We start from the raw sequence: 21,331 nt of genomic DNA, 5'->3' as shown, positions 1-21,331 counted from the left end.
CGTGCAGTTGTAAGCAATAAAATGGATCTCATGCACTCTCTTCCAGCTTCTCCCCACGGTGACACTCAGGTGAACCGGTAGCTCAGCAGCCTGGCTGGTCTTGCTACGGTCAGGATACGAACCGTCCCAGCACCATAACCATCCTGCCTGTGGCCCTTTGCTAGCACCCACTTTTATCCCCTTTTATATACCTTTTACACATTCACTTTCTACCCACCCCCACCCCTTCTAAGCTCCTGGCAGCCGTTCTTCTGTTCCCCAACAGTCATGTCATTTCAAGAACATTACATAATGGTATCGTACGGTATTTAGCCTTTTGGGGTTGACTGTCTTTACTCAGCAGGATTCCCTGGAGAGTCATCCAAGGTGTGTGTGTCAATAATTTGTTCCTTTTTATTGCTGAGTAGTAGTATTCCCCGGTATAGATGTACCACTGAGTTAGTCATCTCAGGCTGCCATCACGAAATATCACAGCCTGGGTGGCTTAAACAGTTTTCTTACAGTTACAGAGGCGAGAAGTCCCAGCTGAAGGTGCCAGGAGGGTTGCTCTCGGTGAGGCCTCCCTTCCCGACTTGTAGATGGCTGCCTTCTCGCTGTGTCCTTCAGGGCGCTGGCTCTGTGAGCTCATGGAGAGGTGGAGACATCTGGTGTCTCTTCTTCTTTTTATAAGGACACCAGTTCTGTCAGACGGCCTCACTCTTATGACCCATTTAACCTTTATTAGCTCCTTATAGGCCTCTCTCCAAATGCAGTCACACTGGAGGTTAGGGCCTCAACATGTGAATTTTGGGGGGCACAATTCAGCCCACAACAATGCAGTTTGTTTAACCAGTCACCCATTGAGGGACATCTGAGTGTTTCCAGGTTTTGGCTATTAAGAATAAAGCTATAAACATTTGTGGACAAGTTTTTGTGCGAACATAAATTTTCATTTCTCTGGGATAAATGCCCAGGAGTGCGATTGCTGAGTTGTATGGTAGTAATTACATTTTTATAAGCTGCTTCTCCTTTTAGAAATGAGCAGGACTGGAGAATTGCCTGTTATTGGTTTAATTCCCCCTTTCTTACCAACTTTCTGTAATTGCTAGTCTTATGTGTACACTTCTGTCCAGTTACAAAGCAGCAGTTTCCATTATGCATTTGATGGACTTAATTGTAAGTCCTCATCTCTTCCATTTAATCTGTAAATATTTCTGCAGGCATTTCTAAAAGATCAGGACTCTTTCTGAAACCATTACCAAAATACCATCATCATACTTACGAAAAACTAACAATAAAGCTGTAATTCGATCAAGTATCCAGTGTTTAAATTTTCTTGACTGTCTCAAATATATATATATATATATATATATTTGATTTTTTTTACCTTTTTTATTTATTTTATTTTTTTATTTTATTTTATTTTTTTTTGAAGATTTTATTTATTTGACAGAGATAGAGACAGCCGGCGAGAGAGGGAACACAAGCAGGGGGAGTGGGAGAGGAAGAAGCAGGCTCATAGCGGAAGAGCCTGATGTGGGGCTCGATCCCATAACACTGGGATCACGCCCTGAGCCAAAGGCAGACGCTCAACCGCTGTGCCACCCAGGCGCCCCTTTTTTTACCTTTTTTAAATAATAATTTTTTAATTATGTTAAGTTAGTCACCATACAGTATATCCTTAGTTTCTGATGTAGTGTTCTATGATTCATTATTTGCGTATAACACCCAGTGCACCATGCAATACGTGCCCTCCTTACTACCCATCACCGGTCTATCCCAATCCCCCACCCCTCTCCCCTCTGAAGCCCTCAGTTTGTTTCCCAGAGTCCACAGTCTCTCATGGTTCATTCCTCCTTCTGTTTAAAAAAATATATTTTTTAACAGTTTGTTTGAGTCAGGATCTGAATGATGTCTAGGCTGCAAGTGGTGGATATGAATGTCGTTTTTCTCCTTTGAAAAATATTTATTTATTTATTCCTTGTGATTTTTTATTGTGATAAAATGCGCATGACAAAATTTACCATCTTAACCATTTTTGCGTATCCAGTACTTTCACATTATTGTGCAACCATTACCACCGTCCGTTTCCAGAACTCTTTCCATCTTGTGGAACCACAAACAATAACCTCCCTCCCCCATCCCCACAGTCCCTGGTGACTACCATTCTACTTTCTGACTCTGATTTCAACCACTCACACAGGTACCTCCTGTGAGTAGAATTGTACAGTGTTTGTCCTTTTGTGGCTTATTTCACTTAGCATAGTGTCCTCAAGGTCTATCCATGTTGTAGTGTGTCAGAATTTTCTCCCTTTTTAAGGCTGACTACTATTCCATTGTGTGGATAGACCACTTTTTTGCTTATCTGTCACCTGTTGATAGATGCTTGGATTGCCGCCACGTGTCAGGTGTTGTGAATACTGCTGCCACGAACATGGGTTACAAATACCACTTCCAGGTCCTGCTTTCGGTTTTGTGGGCTATATACCCAGAAGTAGAATTGTTGGATCATATAGTAATTCTATTTTTAATTTTTTGAGGAACTGCCATGCTGTTTTCCACAATGGCCGTACCATTTACGTTTCTGCCAGTAGTGCACAAGGGTTCCAAATAACCCCGCATCCTTGCCAACATTTCTTTTCTTTTCTTTTTTTTTTAATAGTCATCCTAATGAGTGTGGAGTGATATCTCATTGTGGTGATATTGAGCCTCTTTCACATGTGCTTTTTGGCCTTCTGTACGTTTTCTTTAGAGAAATGTCTCTTCAAGTCCTTTGCTCAGTTTCGAATCAGGTTTTTTTGAGTTGTTGAGTTTCAGGAGTTCTCTATATATTTTGAGTATTAATCCCTTATTGGATATCACAAGATTCTTTTAATCTATAAATTTTTCCTTCCTTCCTTTTTCTCCTCCTTGCAGTTTATTTGTGGAAGAGATGGTAAGTGTTGTTTTATCTCGGCACCGTGTTTCGCTCGTCGTCATCACTTGTATTTCACAAAGCGGGCTGATCTGTTTATAGTCTAAAGGACCGTGGGTCACAGGATGCTTCCAGAGCAGTGACTGTAGATTAAATACATGAAATGTCATCTACACATTTGTATGAGGTTCAGAACATGGGCACATGAACTAGATTCAGCGGATAGGGAAGTAAAAGGCCATGCCACTGAAGGAGTGGCTATTAAGCTATCTTGCAGTCATAAATATGTATTTATTTGGTAATTAGGAATCACTGCATTTACCTTGGTGCAGTAGAAAAGATACTGCGTTAGACATTAGGAGAGGTGAGTCCTAGTGTTTTCTCTGCTACTAGCTCCCCGTATGGCCTTGGGCACATTACATCGCCTCTTCAAGCCCTCAGTTTGCTCGTTTACTAAATGTGAGGAATGGACTTGATAATCTTCAGGGTTCTTTCCTGCTGGGTCTGGATTTTGAGTTGTCCTTCCTGGTTAGTCATGAACAAGGTGTTGTTTCAGTAATTTGACTCTGGAAGAGTGTCCTGGAACTTTTTGGAAGGAGTGTTAGTATGTGGGAATTTTCTTTGGTGGTCTTAGATTGCCCTGAAGATTGGACTTGTGATTGGCTTGGTGGTAACCAAGTCATAGGGCCCCTGGAAGCACCGAGCTTCTCCATAGCAGGTGTGTTAACTGCGAATGCATTGAGAATCTCCCATATCATGGGGCTCCAGGAGCAGTCTGGTCTTAATATCCTATTAAACATTTTCTCGTTTTCCTCTTCTGCTCCATCGGGAAGCAAGTGGCATTGTATTCCAGTGGGGGACTGGTTTGGCATCATCTGGACGGCGGTTGTGCCCTGGGCAGACTCTCCCACCGTTTTTGACAGCAAAGGAACCAAGCAGAGTGACAGGTAAGGCCCGTACTTCTTGAGTCCTATATTTATTCTTTCTCAAGAAATAGTGACAGAGGCATGCAGAAAATGGGTAAATGGAGTTTACTCTTTATGCTGCTTTTGCTATTTTCTTAGTTCCTCTGTCTTCAGTCTCTGTGTTGGTTCATCTGTTAGTCTTGTTAGAAATTTTGTGGACCCAGTAAAAGTGCCCCTCCTTGCTGCAAGAGGGGGAACCCATTGAGGGATCGATGCAAGTCAAATAAGTGGAGATCAGAATGGTAGCTCTAGAGCTGTTGAAAGTTAGGTTGGGAGACCTGACTTAGGTGTTTGGAAATAATGTGTAGCATCGGTGAACCTCCAGATTCTGAAGCCCTGGTTCGATGTACTCCCCGGGCACTGTAGCAGCTGCGTGGCCTCAGCCCTGCTAAGCTCGCCGCACGGCTGGGAGCGTGTGAGGCGGCGCCCTCTCTGCAGGCAGGCACATCTCAAAGGGAGAACCTGGAGGGACTGTGCCTCGCATGCCCAGTTCCTTCTCCCAAAAGGAGAGCAGGAGTGAGTGAGGCTGTAGAGTGAGGGTGTAGAGTGAGGGGCAAGGAGTGTTCTGTAGGGAAATCTCTTTACATGGGCACATGAGGAGTGGGTAGTGACCATTCTGCCCATGGGTCTGGTCTGTCTTTGTTGGTCATTTAGCCTGTAGAGCTTTCTCTTCTGCTTTTCACTCTGGGGCTCAGTCTCCTTCAGCTCCTTTCTCTGCCCGCCTCTCCCTCTGCTCTACAATCTCACTGTGGGCCCCCTTCCCTTTCTCCGTATAGCACCGTGTCTGCATCTCCTCCTCTTCCTTTCTTTCTCTCTTGCTCTCTTACTTTGTGGCCCAGTCTCCCGAGGGTTGGCGGTAGGAAAAACCCGCACAGAAAAGCTCTGCTATCCTCTAGGTGAGAACAAAGGAGGAATTTTTGTGGGTGGGATAGGAAGTAGGGAGAGAAGGGAAAGGAAAGCCACAGTGGGAGTGCTGCACAGGGTGTTGGGGTCGTTCTGATTTTCCTAAGTCCTGGAGGTGCTCCCATTCAGTTGCGGGCAAGGGTGGTCACCCTGAAGCCCAGAGGTAGAGTTGGGGGGGAGACTCTTGGAGAAGGAGAAGGGGGCATTGGATGCTGGACAGGCAGTCCACTGCACATGACCTTGAACCCATGCATAAAATAAACTCATACTTTCCAAACATGTTTTTCCTGCCTCATCTAGGTACTCGCTGCTCCCTGGGCATTTCCTGCTTTCTTATTCCTCTGTGTCTATGGGCAAGCTCTTACCCCTGCCTGAAATGCCTTCCTTCCCGTTCCTTCTGGTAATCTTTATTCTATCCTGATAATTTTTCAAGGCCTAACTCAGATACAGCTTTCTCAGTGAAGAGTCTTCCCCATTCTGACTCCATTGCATTTTCTCCACGTGCATGGGTGGCACAAGGTACTGCAGTATTGTGAATTGTTTGTACGTTTTCCCACATGCCACAGACTGAGCTTCTTAAGGGCAGGAACTGTGTCTACTTTCTGTTTCAGCACAGGACCTGTAATTGGAAGAAATCAGAAATGCTTTGATTTGATTTAAACGACCTATCTGGGGTCTATTTAGGGGCACAGCTTAGATTTCAAGTTGATGGTGGAGTTTTCCGATGAGACATTAGAATAGATCGTAAGCTTCCTGCCCTCAAAGTCTTTCCTTTTTTGTTCCCCATCGTTCCCTCTTTGCTGCTAGTTCTGGAGCTGCAACCCTGGCTGTCCTCTCCTTGCCTGGCCACGAGGCCCCGTGCTTCCTCTCCGGGGAATGTGCTGGAAACATCTGCTTTGTCCCTTTCTCATTCCACAGGATACTCGAAGGTGTGAGGCACATTTTATTAAGGTACTAGTTAATTAAACAGAAGTGTCAGAAAAGAATTATGGAATAAGACTGCATTTCTCTGCACGCTAGACCCAGTGACCACGGTTTCTAGCAGAGTTGGTTGAGATTATAACCTTTCAGTGAAGGCAGTGTGTAATTAAGGGAGGAAAAGTGCTACGTTTGGAGATGGAAGGCCGGTTCACATTCTTAGTTCTGCCTGTATGTTGTTTGGAGTTTGCCTGCACACATATGACACGGCAGCTGAATGTATGAGATGTCGCTTCTAGGCTCACGCGTGGACAGAGCTAGGAGATAGATGTGTGCACACACATCTTTACACATATGTACACCCATGTCTATTTGTCTGTTTCCACTCGAAACCATGAGTTTACAGTGATTTCTCCAATTACGATCCACTATTCCATGGTCGACTCTAGCCTTCCACCTTTTCATATCTGTACCTTTCCTCTCCTGTCTGCTAGTGACAAATCGGGCTCCTTTATCTTCAGTATATTTTACTTATTTGTTTAATCCCTTGGTATGTAAACAGTGTCCCCGCCACATCACCCATCTTCTTGGCCAGTGCCACCGACTCAGACCTGCCTGCTTTGGCTGCAAGTTTCTTTCAGGCCCCAGTGGTGCTGCATGAACCCCTTCTTTGCCTAATTTGTTCTGTTATAAATGTGCTTTCAGAAGATTTTTTCTTTTTTTTTTTAATAGGCCTGGAGAATTCGAAAGCAACCTGTGTTCTTGCTGGCTCAGATCACTCAGCTTCATTGACAGGTAAGAACCAGCTCTTCAAAAGAGTCTAACACGCTGTTCGGAGTTCTGCACGTTTCTGCCTCACATGGTGGATGTTGGGACACAGAGGGAAGAGCGGAGACTTGGAGTCAGAATTCTGCTGCCTCCCCTGGTCTGATCTTAGGAAGTCACTTTACCTTCCGAGACCATTGCCTTCTCCGTTGAGTACTCTGTGGGTAGTTTTGAGAAGTAAAGATGACAATACGTGTAAGGCGTCCATATGAAGGAAACACAGGCTCGCTTCCTTTCCTCTCCGCTGTACAGTAGGGACAAGAATACTCCCTCAGGGTAGTTGTGATCGCCAGATCACACAGCTAGCAGCTAGTTGGTATAGCACACCGTTATCTTATCCACCCGATCCATTTGGTGTCTAATACAGCTGTCTATTCCCTCTAGCTCTTTGCTCTCTGACTAGTCTGTTCTCTCCACCTGTCTTCCAGTGCTTTTATCTACCTCTCTGCTCTGTGTTCATCGACTCTTTATTTATCTATTTATCTCCATTTTTATTTACCTTTCGTCTTTGTATCTTCCATCTAATCTGTGTCTACATATCTTTCTAAATCAAATTATGCACATATTTCTCTAATCTATTTTGTATTTTTATGCATTTCTGCAATCTATTTCATCTCTGATCCCTCCATCTCTCTGTCTAAACTGTTTTTCTCTCTCACACTATATCTCTCTTTTTGGTGACGCATCCTTCCATCCATTCGACACACCCCGCCAATACAGTACAAACTTTGCAGTGACAAAGCAGCATCTTCTTGGAAGTGAAGGTTGTCTCTTCCAAAGGTTCTCTTTCAAAGCCACGACTGCTCTGATCCCTACCAGTAGACTGAGACAAGAGCTCTGAGAGATTTATTTTGGTAAGACCAGAGCTGAAGGCAGGACCTTTTTTGAGCAAAGGTGAATGACTTTCATACATAGTGTTTTTAGTGTTTTATGTGGAAATTAAGGTGTATGTGTACATAGGTACACAGTCTGGGTAATTAACGGTAGCATGCATTCTCAACTTCAAACGTGTAATGCAGCCCAACCGAGAAGCTGCTACTGTTTCCAGAGTACAAGAGCCATAATGTGAGAGTTGAAATACTTAACGAATTCTAAACTACCGATAATTGTTATTTAACAAATTCAAACAACCAACTAACAAAAGAAATACGTACTTTTAGCCTATGTCTCATATTAGGTAGACTTACACAAATGTTACAAGGGTTGAGTTGAAGTGAATGCCAACTGTAAGGGAGCCCCCTGGGTATCTGACCCCATCTCTTCTTTCGTAGAGGAAGGACTGGAGGCCCCAGGGTGAGGAGTGACTAGTTTGTGCCCCACAGTCAGTGAGGGTTGAGGAAGGCATTCTTTTCTGAGAATAAGAGTATAGTATGAGATGTTTCTACTCTGTCCCAATCAATTTGAATAGCCAGCATATGTAAACGTAGAGATTCTCTAATTGCTTGCTAACAATTTCTTCAAGAATCTTGTAATTAGTGAAGTTATTTATTATTTCATATGTGGAACACTTCTATGATGTTTTAAAAACATAGATGTTGAATTTTTGTTTTATTATGATAGCATTCACATATAAAATTCACCCCTTTAAGGTGTATAATTTAGTGATTTGTTTAAAGTATATTCACAAAGGAAATTGGTTTTTGATATTTTGAAAGTGAGTTGAAAATTGTCAAGATGAATCTCCCTCCTTCCTGGTCTAGTTCAAGCTGTTACACACTGGATTTTGTTCGTTGCTCTTTGGACCTTCTCTCTGGGGTTGTGGGAGATTATATAACTACTTGGCACTGCAGCAGAATGTGGTTTTGCCTGCTGATGCAACAGTGTGATGATCCGCATGTGGAAGACTGTTTGCCTTTGCAAAAAGATGGTTTAGACTTTCTAAGATAAATGAAGGCTTGTTACAGACCCAGCTCCCCGTCAGCGGCAGCTGGTAGCTAACCGGTCCATTCAATGGGCTGAGACTTTGCTGAGGGGCTTCTCTGCCCTCTTTAAGGGATCTTCCTACTTTGTACCCTCTGGTGAAGTCCGTGGAGGTTGCCCTCCCTCAGGGCATGAAGTACACCAAATTTCACATCATCGAACTGCAGAATGTCAGCACTGCAAGGTCACCTGAGTGACAGAATGGCTCCACTGACTTACCCTCCCTCATCTTAGACCTGATGAAACAGGCCCAGAATGTGAAGTGATGCAGCCGGTGTCAAAGGGCGATGGAGTGGCAGCTCTTGGACTGGAACCCCGAATCTTGGTCTGATGTCCTTTAATGATACTGTTTGGCTTTCTGCCACACTGCCCTGTGGCAAGCAGTGCTGGAAAGCTTTTTTGGGCAGTCACAAAATGCAGTTGGAAGCAGAGGACTTGGCTTTCTCTTAGCCATGTAATCTTGAGAGTCATTTAACATTTCCAAGCCTTGATTTCTTTAGCTTTGAGAAGACTGCTGTCTAATAGAAATATGATGTGAGCCACATTTCAAAAAGTAAAAAGCAGGTAAATTAATTTTAATAATATATTTTATTTAACCCAATGTACCCACAATATTATCTCAACCAGTAATCAGTATGAAAATTATTAAGGAACTACGCTCTTTGTGGTGTTTTTGTGCTCCATCTGCAATCTGTTGTGCTTTTTTTGTTTGACAACACATCTCAATTTGGACTGGCCACATTTCAAGCGTTCGGGAGCCACGTGTGTGCTCTGTGCTATATGCTACAGTGTAGAAACGTGGAATGTTAGGGGTGGTTGGAAAAGCTCTTAGAGATCATTCAAGGAGTCACAGACCGTAGGTTCACGGACCAAATTGTGTAGCTCACGGCTCCATTTGGTCTGGCTTCCAGTTAAAAATGGTTTTGAACTTGAATACCTTTTAGAGATGCATGTTCCCTGTGGCTTGGTGCCGTGGCCCACCAGTCTCTCTTGTGGCCTGTGTCATCAGTTACACGGTCTGCCCTTCTAGGCCCTTCTAGGCCATCCGCCCTCCCCTCTGGTTTTCAGCTGGTGAAACTAAGGCTTAGGAAGTGATTTGTCCAAGGTCAGTAGCTGGTTAGCAGGTCCAGGAATAGAAGCCAGAGTCACTTGACTCTGAATTTGCTTTCTTTCTGTTAATTCACAATGTCAGTCAGTGGTGTTCCTGCTTATACCACAGAACTACTGTGAGGTTCAAATGAACTGCAGTGCTGTGCGGATGGGAGGTAGCAGTGTTGTGTTTCCTGATGGACAGGGCATGTTGTGAGATAATCTTAGGTCTGAAAAATTTAAGCTTAAATAATATATCTTTTAACCTGTTATTTTAAAAAGTTAATATATATTTTTCCTAATCAAAGGCAATGCAAGCATATATTTTTTAAAAAATGGAGAAAATGGAGAAACATGTTTTTCTCATGGTAGATGTTCAGTAAATATTTTGTTGAATGAATTAATGAAAAAGTAAACTTACATATTCCTATTCCTTGACAAACTACTAAGAACATTTGGCCTTGTTTCCTATTTATAGAATTAAAAACAATCTTACATGTTAAAATGCTATACATGAATTTTGTATCCTGCTTTGCTCTACTCAGTGTCATAGCATAAGAATAATACAACTTCTCTTAACCACTTTTTTTTGTTTTCAGATTTGTGTTATTTCCCATCATTTTGAACTAATGTTCCTTCACCTCTTTTGTTTCCCTTCTGTTTGTTTAAGATGCAGGAGAGCTGTATGTTTGGGGAAGCAACAAGCATGGGCAACTGGCTTCCTTGGCTGCTTTTCTTCCTATGCCCCAGAAAATAGAAGCACATTGTTTTCAGAATGAAAAGGTCACTTCTGTCTGGAGTGGGTGGACACACCTGGTTGCTCAGACAGGTGAGAGAGCAGCAGAGAATTTGTGGTTGGTAAGAACAGTGGGCTGGGGCCGGGGGGGGGCGGGTGTTGGGTATGGGAGGACAGCTGTCTAAACAGCTATGAATGCTCAGGACTAAGTAGGTAGGTTTTTACTATGAAAAGCTCTACGGATTGGGATGGGGAGGATCTGGGGTCGAGTTCTGCAGTCAGCCAGATACGGAGCTTTTCCTCTCTAGGGCAAAGGTTTGCACCCAAAGAGGCAAGGCTAGGTTAGATGAACTCTTTCTGGCCCTACGAATCTGTGAGGTTTTGAGAAGGAACCCATTGTAGCATCACCCAGAAGTCTGTCCGGGTTGTTGGGGAGTTTTTGCCTTGTCCTCGCTGAAGACATGACTCTACTTGGATTTGCACCTGAGTCTAAATTAAAGGCTTCCGAAACTTAAAGATTAATATTTCAAGACTGAGGCAGGAGCATTACTTGGAATCATGGCTGGCAGGATATTTTGATTTACGTTTCCATTAACCCTAACCACATACATTGATTCGGACATCTCATACGTCCCCTCAGATGTCACCTTATCATGCCATGCCATCCAGCTTCTGGGATCGTCATCTTTTCTTGAGTCTTTATTTATTTCTCATCTTTCCCTTAGGGCACGTCTCCTTTTGTGGTCTTCATATTGCTGATTTTGTTCTCTGGGCTTGTTTTTTTATGGCCTCTCTTCTTCCCTGCCTTCCTAGAGCTTCCGCTGACTTACGTGGAGTTTCCCAGACATGTAATTCTTAAGATCTATGATCATGTCAGGGCCTTCTGAACTTCAGGGGTTCTCAGGAGCCCCCTTGCCTGCCCTTGGCCTGCTTGTTGCTACACACAGATCTCCAGACTCCCAGATACCGACCTAGTGACTGTTAGTTACTCCAGTGCCTTCCGGTTTTTATAGGGTTTCAGGTCTGCCTCAGTTATTCCTGGCAAGTCCCACCTACTACACACTGGAACGCACAGACATACACTTATGAGTCTTTATATCTATGAGGCTTTTCATTGGTCTTTTAAAAAACTTTATGACTGTTTTGGAACAGAGGCCTGTCTCACAAAGGTGTAAAATAGACTTTCCATATTGACTACTTCAGAGGATGCTCTAAAGGGGAAAATCATGACTTTCCTCAAAGAGGTTCAGACTGCTGGAGGATTGGGACTGTCTACAAAAACTCTTCTTAAGGAGGTTCATTGAGCACAGTAGTTGTGTATTTGCACAACTGTCAATATTTCCCTTTTGCCCCAGACAGTGAGCTCTGTGAGAGATAGCACCGTGTTAGTCTTGTTCACTTCTGTATCTTCACTTTCTAGTTAGAAGAGCGTAAATATCTTCAAATACATACGAGTCAAGGCTAGGATTTCTGACCTCTTTCCTTGGTCTCACTGGTTCATGAACAAAAAGCTTCAGTTTGCCAAATCAGTTATTTATTTATTTTTTAAAGATTTTATTTATTTATTTGACAGAGACAGCGAGAGAGGGAACACAAGCAAGGAGAGTGGGAGAGGGAGAAGCAGGCTCCCTGCTGAGCAGGGAGCCGATGTGAGGCTCGATCCCAGGACCCTGGGATCATGACCTAAGCCGAAGGCTTAACGACTGAGCCATCCAGGCGCCCCCAAATCAGTTATTGTTTATTGGGAACCTATTGAGCAATGTGGCGAGCGTTGGAGAAAAGACCTGGCCTGTGTCCTCCCTAGAATGTGTAGATAGGCCTGAGTCTATGAAGATAGACATGGAAGACTTTACTATCCATCCGTCTGTCCGTCCGTCCTTCATGCAAATGGTGAGCATTTATTTATGTACCACGCCTTGTGCTAGATACAAATCCTGCCCTCAGGGAGCCGCCTGTGCATTGGGGGAGACCGACCTGTTATCCAATCTCGGCACGCTGCAGTAGGAGATACGCAGTGATAGAGCTGAGTACAGCGTGCAGAAGGGGCATAGGAGGGAGTGGGAGTGTGAGTAATTGGGTGTTAACAGGTGGGTGTTTCGTGGTTAGTCTTCAAAGAACTCCCGTGTAGTCAGATACACTTACTACCAAATGGCAGTGCGTTTGGTTGAGTGTCAGTAAACCCGCTAACTAGTTAGGTAGCAGAGATGCTGCTGCTTGGGCACTAGCTTTGTAGCGCTGTAACTGACACCGATCTCCACAGCTGGGCCAAAGCCCAGGCCGGCCCTCGGGGTGGGAGGTCGCAGCCCACGGCCCTGACACTGTCTGAGTCACCCCAGCTGCTCTAGAGCTCAGCTTCCCATCAGCACCTCCACTTGACAGCGAGAGTTTTCGGGAATATTTCAGCTGTTTAATTAACTTGTTAATGCAGATCTCTTGTTTATGTGCTCTGTCACTTTCCCCTTTCTCCTTAGTCCAGAACGGTTGTGAGCTGGGGTGTCAGAGTGTCCTGCCTGTTGTACTGAATTTGGGTACATGGGAGTCTCCTGCTACTCGATTCACCGATTTTGTGCTCATTCTAGCAGCAGTGGAAGCTTTTGCCCCGGCCCAGCGTCACTGAGAAGAAACACCCAGGGCTTCCGGTTCAGTCAGACTCAGCTGCTGATATTGAGGGGAAGGAGATTTGCTCACGGGGTCAGAAGCAGCTCATTAGTGGAACAAGGAGTTATTTGGCTCTAGTTGTTTTTACAAGCCCCAGTGGCGAACTGCTCCTGGGACTTACCTGCAGGCCACATCAGCACAGAGGCTGCTCTTGGGCTCATTCTGGAAGGCATTCATTGTGTGATATTGATTAAAAGAAGGATTTCTGTACACTGGCCATCTGTCTGTCCAGTTAGATGGGATGGGTGGGTTAGGAGAAGAGAAAGAGGAGTGGACTCTGCTTTTCCCCTCTGCACAGTCCCTCGACTAGTGCTTCGCAGCCCCAGGCGATCTTGTGCCCCAGGCGATCTTGTGCCCCAGGGATTGTTTGCAGTGTCTGCAGACATACTTGGTTCTCAAACTAGGGGGTGCTACTGACATCTAGTTGGCGGAGGCCAGGGGTGCTGCTAAAGATGTGCAATGCACAGGACAGCCCCCACAGCGAGGAGCTACCTAGCCCCCGGTGCGGGTCTGGCCAGCACTGGGACGCGCGGCCCGAGGCTGCCCCGCATCTCCATGGAAGGCGCTTAGCTGGTTCACACGGTGTCAGGATAACTTCACAGCTTGTCTGTATGGGAATCTGGGATGCAGTCTCTGCCCTCCCCCTTCAGGAGTCTGGTGCCTGCCTGCAGTGTTTGCGATGGAAAAATACTTTTCTCTGTTAGTCAGAGGCACTTGGAAAGAGTCCAAGGGAACCTGTTCTAATCTGGGAAAGTTGGCAAGGATACCTGTGTCTCAGGCTGGAGAAGCTGCATTCTAGAAACCTTTCCCAAGCTGCCTAATGTCCCTGATCATTGTTCTCAGGAACTTCGCGGGACTCCTGGGTGACTTTATCCAGGCTCAGTGACCGGTAGCCGTCTCATCCCAGAGTCCTGATTTCCTGGCCCGAGATGCTTCTGGTGAGGTCTGGGTGCAGATCTGGGTGCCTTCCTAGCTTGGCAACCTTGGTCAAGTCACTTTACCTGTCTAGGCCTCAACTTGCTCCTCTCCCAAGCAGGATATTCCAGCCTGCCTGCATTCTACCTGGGGCTGCCGTGAGGGTCAAATGAGTAGATCTGTGTGAAAGATCCCAACTGTGAGATGCGGTCCACACCTAGGTGAGGGGTGCCTGCGGTTGGGATATGTGAGTGTATTAAGGAGTGTGTGAGACTTTTAGAAAGCCTTCTGTGTCCACAGGGTCTGTGCAGAGCTTGAGACATACCAGCTTTCCCCTGAGGGCTTATGAGCTGGCCAGAGCTGCTCAGTGTCCAGCTCTGAGGGGGGAAGTTTCCTAAAGTCCTTCACTTACATTTAGGCTGGCAAGTGGCTTTTTTTCTTTTCATCAGCAGCTAGGAAGATCTTCATGGCCTTACAGATAGTTTTCCTGTGAAGATTTCTTTTTTTTTTTTTTTTAAAGATTTTATTTATTCATTTGACAGAGAGACAGCCAGCGAGAGAGGGAACATAAGCAGGGGGAGTGGGAGAGGAAGAAGCAGGCTCCCAGCGGAGGATCCCGATATGGGGCTCGATCCCAGAACGCCGGGATCACGCCCTGAGCCGAAGGCAGACGCTTAACGACTGCGCCACCCAGGCGCCCCTCCTGTGAAGATTTCTGATCACACTATTGGTCCTTCATGACACACATCCCAGTTTGTAATTGTATATATCCGTGTGTATTCTCGTTTAATGCCTAGACTGTCAGCCCTCTGAGAACACTGTCAGTTTCGCTCGTGGCTGTGTCCCCAGCACCTGGCACAGGCCCGGCACATAGTAGACGATTAGTAACGGAATTGTTGAATGAGTGAATAAATGACAAGGTAAGGAGCAGCATGGGCTTTGAAGTCAGGCCTAGTTTTCTGCATCTCAGCTCTTGTGGCATCCTGATTGTATGGCTGTGGGCAGCCCCAGCTCTCTCCACCCTTGTTGCTACCACCGTGGGTCAGGCCCCTGAAACCTCTTCTCTGGCTCCTTCTGTGGCCCCTGACCTCCTCGTCTTCCCACACTCACTCCCTGCACCCCCCCCCCCATCTGTTCTCCATACCTCCACTGGAAGGTCTTTACAAACCCATCATGTCACATTCCAGTGGCTTCCCAGTGTTCTTATGATGAAAGTGTACTCCTTCGTGGTCCTGCGAGGCCCGGTGTGGTCTGCCCTCTGCTGCTGTGCCAGCCCTGTTTCGTACCGTGCCAGCTCTTGCCTGTCCAGCCAATCTGCGCTTTGCGTCGTGTATTTCCACCCTTTGCCCCTCATGTTCCCTCGATTCAGCACACTTATCCCTGAGCTCCTTCTTCACTTTGACTTAGTTATATCCTTTTTTTTTTTTTTCTTTCAGACCTCAGCTTAGTCATTGCCTCCCTAGGGAGGCCTTCCCTTGACTTCCCTGACTAATCACTTTTCCCTTTCATCTGTCTCATAGCACTACAACTTCTCCTTTGTGCTGTTTTCTGTAGATTCTTTGACTAGCTCCTCCTCCCACTAGACAGGGAGCCTTATAAGGGCAGGAGCTACATTGCTTTCTCTCAGCAGTATATCCCTGGTGCTTGGCAAAGTACGTGGCATGTATGAGGTTGGTGCTCAATACATGTTGGACCAATGAATAAATGAGCTTATCTTCTCATTAGGTAAATGGGGAAATATTGCTGACCTTGCGTGAGGACTAAATGAGATGAGGTCTTAAAGCTTCCAGCATCCATGAGGACTGGGCTCATGTCCTGATTTAGTGCACATTAGCGTCCTCTGCTCTTGGGAACTCTGGAGCTCTCTGGAGGTCACATGCCCCATATCTTCTTCCGGGAGAAGTCTCCATGGGGCTGATTTGGATGTCTCCAGACAGGTAACAGGTTGATTCAGAACTCTCCTGGCGAGTGCAGAAAGATCGATGCTTACAAATGCTAAGGGCTGGTGGCTGGTAATTTATTAGAATCTCAAGGGGAATGAGTTACACAAGATCCCGACCTTAGTATGGGGTTGGTCAGAGTGTCTAGAATCAGGTTGCTTTTGGAATGCTGGAAGCTTTCCCTGAGCCACGCAGTATCCCAAAGTAGTCTTGTGGTCCCCCAATAGCTGTGGACTGAGAAAGTGAGCCCAAAGACAGAGTTCTTGACATTCTTCACTTTCTTCAGTGTTCCCTAAGAAAGTCCTAGAGACTTGGAAGTTTAGAGAATCAGAGATGGAAGAAGACACTTCCTCACGTTGCAGATGAGAAAACTGAAAGAGGAGAGAGAGTGATTTATGGCAGCAGTTAAGCTGGAAATCCAATTCTACTTTTCAGTAAAATTTTCCCCCTCCCGTCATAGTCCTCTTGGTTCTTGGTTATAGCCTTTTATAGTTGAGATATGTTTTATTCTTTTGTTTCTTTAAAGTGGGGAATTGCAGGACACACGTGGAAGGGACCAACTCTTAGCCACTGTCCTTTCTTGCTTCAAGTGTCACCGGCCAAGAGACATTTTATTGTATTTGATGTCTAAGCATTAGTGAAATCCAAGCCCAGCCATTGATTCACACTATTTTTTTTTAATTTATAAATATATCTCATGCTGATTTTTTTGTTTTAGGGCCAAGATCCTTTTTAGAATAGGGTGACAGTGTATATTACTCCATCTTCTTTGGGACCAAATATCGTGAAACCTCAACTGAGCTCGGGGAGATTCTGACCTCATGGGCTCTATTTAAAGCAGAGTTTTGGAATTCATGATGGTTGTGCTTTAGAACTCTGAAAACCCAATGGTTGAAAGTCAAAGCGAACCCAAAGGACTATTTTGAAATGAATAGCTTTGCTTATTATTAAAGTCATTCGTTTTTATCTGAGAATCCTTAGAATGTCAGGAATGGATGAGAACTTCGAGCTCATCTGGCCTGTCTCTGTCAGTTTAGAGATGGGGAAACTGAGGACTGACGGGGCGTGAGTGGAAGAGGTAGAGCAGAACTCAGGTCTCAAGGCTCTCCATGCAGTGCTCTCTCCACCTTGTCTCATCCTCTCCAGAGATGATGAGGAGATGTGGAGGACCTCACTAACCAACCCAGGGACCCGAGCCAGGAAGAGTAGTTTCTTCCGTACATGAAGTTCTGCTTCAAGAAAACACTGATTCTCACCTCAGGTGTGTAGCCATAGATTCCCTTAATGGGTTTGTGTGTGCAGTAGAAAGTAGGAGATGGTGCCCAGGAGCAAGGGTCAGGACGCCATGCCAGGATTCACAGAAGCAGCTGCATTTCTGTTTGTGATAATACAGTAGCAATCATAGCTCTATGGATCACTTTTATTGCTATAAAGTGCTTTTGTATCCATTTCCTCAGGTGAAGCTGGCAAGATGGGTGTTATCCTTGTGTGACAGACAAGTATCTAATTGGTTAACTGCATCGCCCTGGTTTACTAGACTGGCAGAACTAAAACTTGCACCCGGTCTTTTGTCCCCAAGCCTGCTGCTTTCATTCCAAGAACGTATCTCAGAAGGCTCTAGCTCATTAACTGAACTTCTTTTGCTCTTCAGAGAAGTGTCTTTCTCCAATTTCTGCCAGTGATTCTTCCAAGCAATAGGGAAGGAAATTCTTAGTTATCCTTGATCCTTTGGCAGGTATTTGTGGAATGCTTACTTATATGTCTTTAACACTGTGCTACAGAATACAGGGGAATATAAAATCCAGAACTACTTTGGATGAACAGGTGAAATACTTAGTAGAAGAATAAAAAAGAATGATGTGGCGAAGAGTGAGAAGAGTGGCCCAGACACTGAAGGCTCTAGGGTTTCAGGGGAAGGAGAGGTCCATGTGGGTGAGGGTCGTCAGGGAAGGTCACATTTTATTTTATTTATTTTTAAAAATTAAAAAAAATATTTTATTTACTTATTTGTCAGAGAGGGAGAGTGCACAAGCAGGGGGAGTGGCAGGCGGAGGGAAAAGCAGGCTCCCCGCTGAGTAAGGAGACTGACTCTGGACTCAGTCCCAGGACCCTGGGATCATGACCTGAGCCAAAGGCAAACATTTAACCAACTGAGCCACCAGGCGTCCCAGGAAGGTCACATTTTAATGGATGGAGAGTTCGGGACTTGGTTCTCTTGATTTCTTTTTGTCCTCTGGCAAGACACAAAACTCCCTGGTCCCTTTCTTCCCCTCTGGGCAATAGGAGGTTGTATCTCTAGGGACCATTCCGACTCTGAAATTCTTTCCTATATTAAAATAAAACTGGCCTAAGGAAATAATTATGGAAGTATTGGAAGATTAACTATAACGCCATTCATTGCAGCCTAATTTGTGACAACAAATGCGTGGATACAAAAGGGGTTGTAGGGGGACCAGTTAAATTATGATACAACCATATGTTAGAATATATAGTCATTAAATAGGATGTTTTAGGAGGATATTTAATAAAAAAAAGAAGGATATTTAATGACAGGAATATGCTGATGATATAGTAAGTGAAAAGAGTGGATTATAATAAATTACTACACTATAACTTCCAACTTTTCCTTTAAAAGAATGTTTGAATAGGAAAGACTAGAAGGAAATGTAGCAGAATTTTATCTCCAATTGGTGGAATTATGTGAGGCTTTTATTTTCTTTTATATTTTTATGCTGAATAGTTTGTAGTCTGATTATATCCTGCATAAGCATTAAGGTTAATGAATAAAATTTCTTGCCCCTTCGTGCAGGGAAGTAGCCCCTTCATCACTTCTGGGGTATGTGTCCTTGACAAATCGCCTTCACGGCTTCACTTGGGAGGTCGCATGGAAGAGAGGCAAGAGACTGTAGAAGGAGGCAGGAACGTGGAGATCTATTTTTGGCTTAGTCATGAGTCAGCTTTGTGACCTCAGACAAGTCCCTTCTGAACATCCCTGAGCCTTGGTTTCCTCATCGGAAGATGGGAGTTGGAGGTCACAAAAGATTCTTTGAGCTCCAAGATATACTTGCTCCTCAAGAGAGAATTTCTCCACTGTCGTGGCACTGGCTCAAGGCCGCATTAGTTCCTGGTGTCCTTGCTTTTTTTCCTGCTCCTTTGCACTGGGTGCAAGCCGACTTTTCCTGTTCAGAGTTCAGGGTGGGATTGAATGGAGTTTGTTGATAGGGCTTGGAGCTGAGAGGGTGTAGTGACCGCATTACACCACTAGAGGGAAGCATTGTTTGATTGCTTCCCCTTTTCCACTGTCCCTATCTGCTCTGCAGGTGAAGAATAGCCTTGATTTGCCCTGATTGGGTTTCAAATTCTAGAATCTTAGAACTATAAGGACTTTGAGGATCATCTAGTAGAACCCCCATTATGCTGCAAATGTGAGATAATAGAGGCCAGAAAAGGCAAGTGACCTATTTAAAGCCACACAGAATGTTTTCTTAGGGTCTGAACTAAAGGGTTTAGGAGAAGGCTGCAGACAGAGCGAAAAATGTGGTCAGTTGAGTCCACAAAATGTGGACAGTTCCCGCGATTGTGCAGGAATCTGAGAGATCTGCCTGGATGCACCTTTACGGAGCTGCTCTGGCCAGGTGCTGAGAGGTCTGGAGATAGAGAAGAAGAGACATGACTCTACCCCGACGAGCCCGTGTCTGGTGGGGGAAGCACATGCAGACACATGTTGCTACCCCAGCGTGTCTTCCTCATCTTCTGGTGGTGTGCCCAGCATGGGATCTGCTCTGGGTGGTAACTTGGAGGCTGGCTTATGGAAGGCCTAGCAGGTGTCCTCGTGACTGATGCCCTCCAAGGTTAGGAGATAGATACCCCGGGCACCTACAGTTTGTTATTTCCAGTGCATTTCTTCAAGCAGTGCTCACATGTTCCCATGTCCTGTCTTACCCTTTCTTGAAGTTTGCAAGGAATCCTGACAGTTTGTTTCCCACCTTTGAAAGGCTTTGTTTCCTTGGTCCTGGGCTGACTTTATTTTTGGTTTGCAGGGTGCCCCCCAGCCCTAAGCATTGTGGTAAAGTGGAACTGTGGGCTGGTCTGGGAGCCAGGCAGCTGTGCGACCTTGGACAGTTCCTTCCTGTCTTTGAGCAGGGAGGTCAGGCTCTCAACTGCCGTAGTGTCATCTCTGCTAGAGAGATGAAGTTCTGGCATTATTTTTGGTTTTTGTGTTTGGCAGTGAATACCCATTGATCTGTGGTCATGGAAATGTGGTGTCCAGCTGAAGCAGAAGCAAGATTCATGCTTTGAAGCGGGATCATTTGAATAAGGGGCTTTCTGGGGGGCCTGGCCAAAGCCAAGGGCGGCTGGGCCCAGAGGGCCACCAGATGGCAGCAGTGGGCAGGCAGACAGCCTTGGGGTGAGATGGGTAAGGGCCAGCATCCAGAGTCAGAATTAGCAAGGTCAGAGCTGGAAGGACCCCTAGAGGTCATCCAGGCCCTCTTTTCATGGATGGGAGAACTCAGACCCAAAGAAGGAAGAGGTTACCTAAGGTCTTGCTGTGAGTTAATACCTGATTGTCTCCTTGCCCGTGAGAAGAACTGAGATTGTTTTGGCCTCTAGCTGGCTGCCCCCCAGGAGAGCCAGGAGACAAGGGTCTGGGCCCTGGGCCAGTGAGCCAGAGGTGGGAAGGGAAGAGGACAGCAGTTAAGTGTCCTGCCTTGATCCTGGTTTCTTTGAGCGTCTGGTCCTAATCATTTTCATCCTTGCACCTGCAGTAAGGGCCATGCCTGGTATCTTTTCTGTTCCTGCCTGTGTGCCCAGCTCTCCTCTGGACCAGAGCCCTCTTGTCAGGCTGGGCCATGATGGGATCTCCCTCAAGCGTCATCTCACAGCCCCCACCACACCCAACAGATGGGTAGGCCCAGGGCTTTATGCTATAATAAGACACTAGTTAACATAGTTGGTTGAACAAAAAAAATATTGTTTTAATTTCCAAGGGTGTCCACGTAGGGCAGGGAACCAGTCTTTGCCAAGCACGTCCCATGTACTAGGTGCTCTGCCACTTACATGCTGCCATTTACATACTCCTCCTAACTCTGTGAGGTGGGCTTCACTTCCCTTGCATTCCAAGTGAGGAAATGAAGGCTCAGAGAGGCTGAGTGGTTTGTCCAAAGTAACACAGCCAGTTAAGCAAAGCAGTCCCTTGAACCAAGCTCTGTTTGATGTCACAGGTGACCTCATTTTATTTCATCATGCTATTCCCCCACGGAGACTGTGCTGGAAATGTGGCAGGCGACTGTCAGGCTGCAGAACAGGGAGGAACTCATACTGTTCTCTCTTTCCGGGAGTAGGGGAGTTACGGTGGGGGTGCCGCTGGGAAGGAGGCCTTAGGAGCAGTGAAGGGGGGCAGTCACGGGGCAGGTTCGGGGGGCGGCTGAGGGGATGTGGAGTACCTTTGCTCTCTGTGCCTGTGCTCCAGTGCTTTCCTGTGCCGGGAGTGCGTGTCTGTGTCTGTGTCCCCGCGAAGCTGTTGCCACACTTGGGCTCCTTCTGCCCACGGTCATCTCACACAGAGGCC

The 21,331-nt window shown here is 45.7% G+C and overlaps 1 protein-coding gene across 6 annotated transcripts in view; it reads left to right on the top strand.

The window, feature by feature from the left end:
* Window positions 1-21,331, top strand: part of SERGEF (secretion regulating guanine nucleotide exchange factor) — a 217,676-nt gene that overhangs the window by 11,843 nt on the left and 184,502 nt on the right. For 5 of the 6 annotated variants that reach the window (XR_006779473.2, XR_015721542.1, XM_045796610.2 and 2 more), the window contains exons 6-8: window positions 3,727-3,840; window positions 6,412-6,474; window positions 10,184-10,342. Coding sequence is in view for 4 of the 6 variants with exons in the window: in XM_045796610.2 (XP_045652566.1) it covers window positions 3,727-3,840; window positions 6,412-6,474; window positions 10,184-10,342 (336 nt within the window). In the remaining 2 variants the exon portion in view is untranslated. The remainder of the gene's footprint in view (window positions 1-3,726; window positions 3,841-6,411; window positions 6,475-10,183; window positions 10,343-21,331) is intronic. The other variant, XM_045796613.2, reaches the window with a different exon arrangement.

Source organism: Ursus americanus, chromosome 24, assembly GCF_024610735.1.
Source record: "Ursus americanus isolate L20-20 chromosome 24, mUrsAme1.1.p, whole genome shotgun sequence".
Lineage (NCBI taxonomy): Eukaryota > Metazoa > Chordata > Mammalia > Carnivora > Ursidae > Ursus > Ursus americanus.
This window is presented reverse-complemented; position numbering and strand designations above follow the sequence as displayed.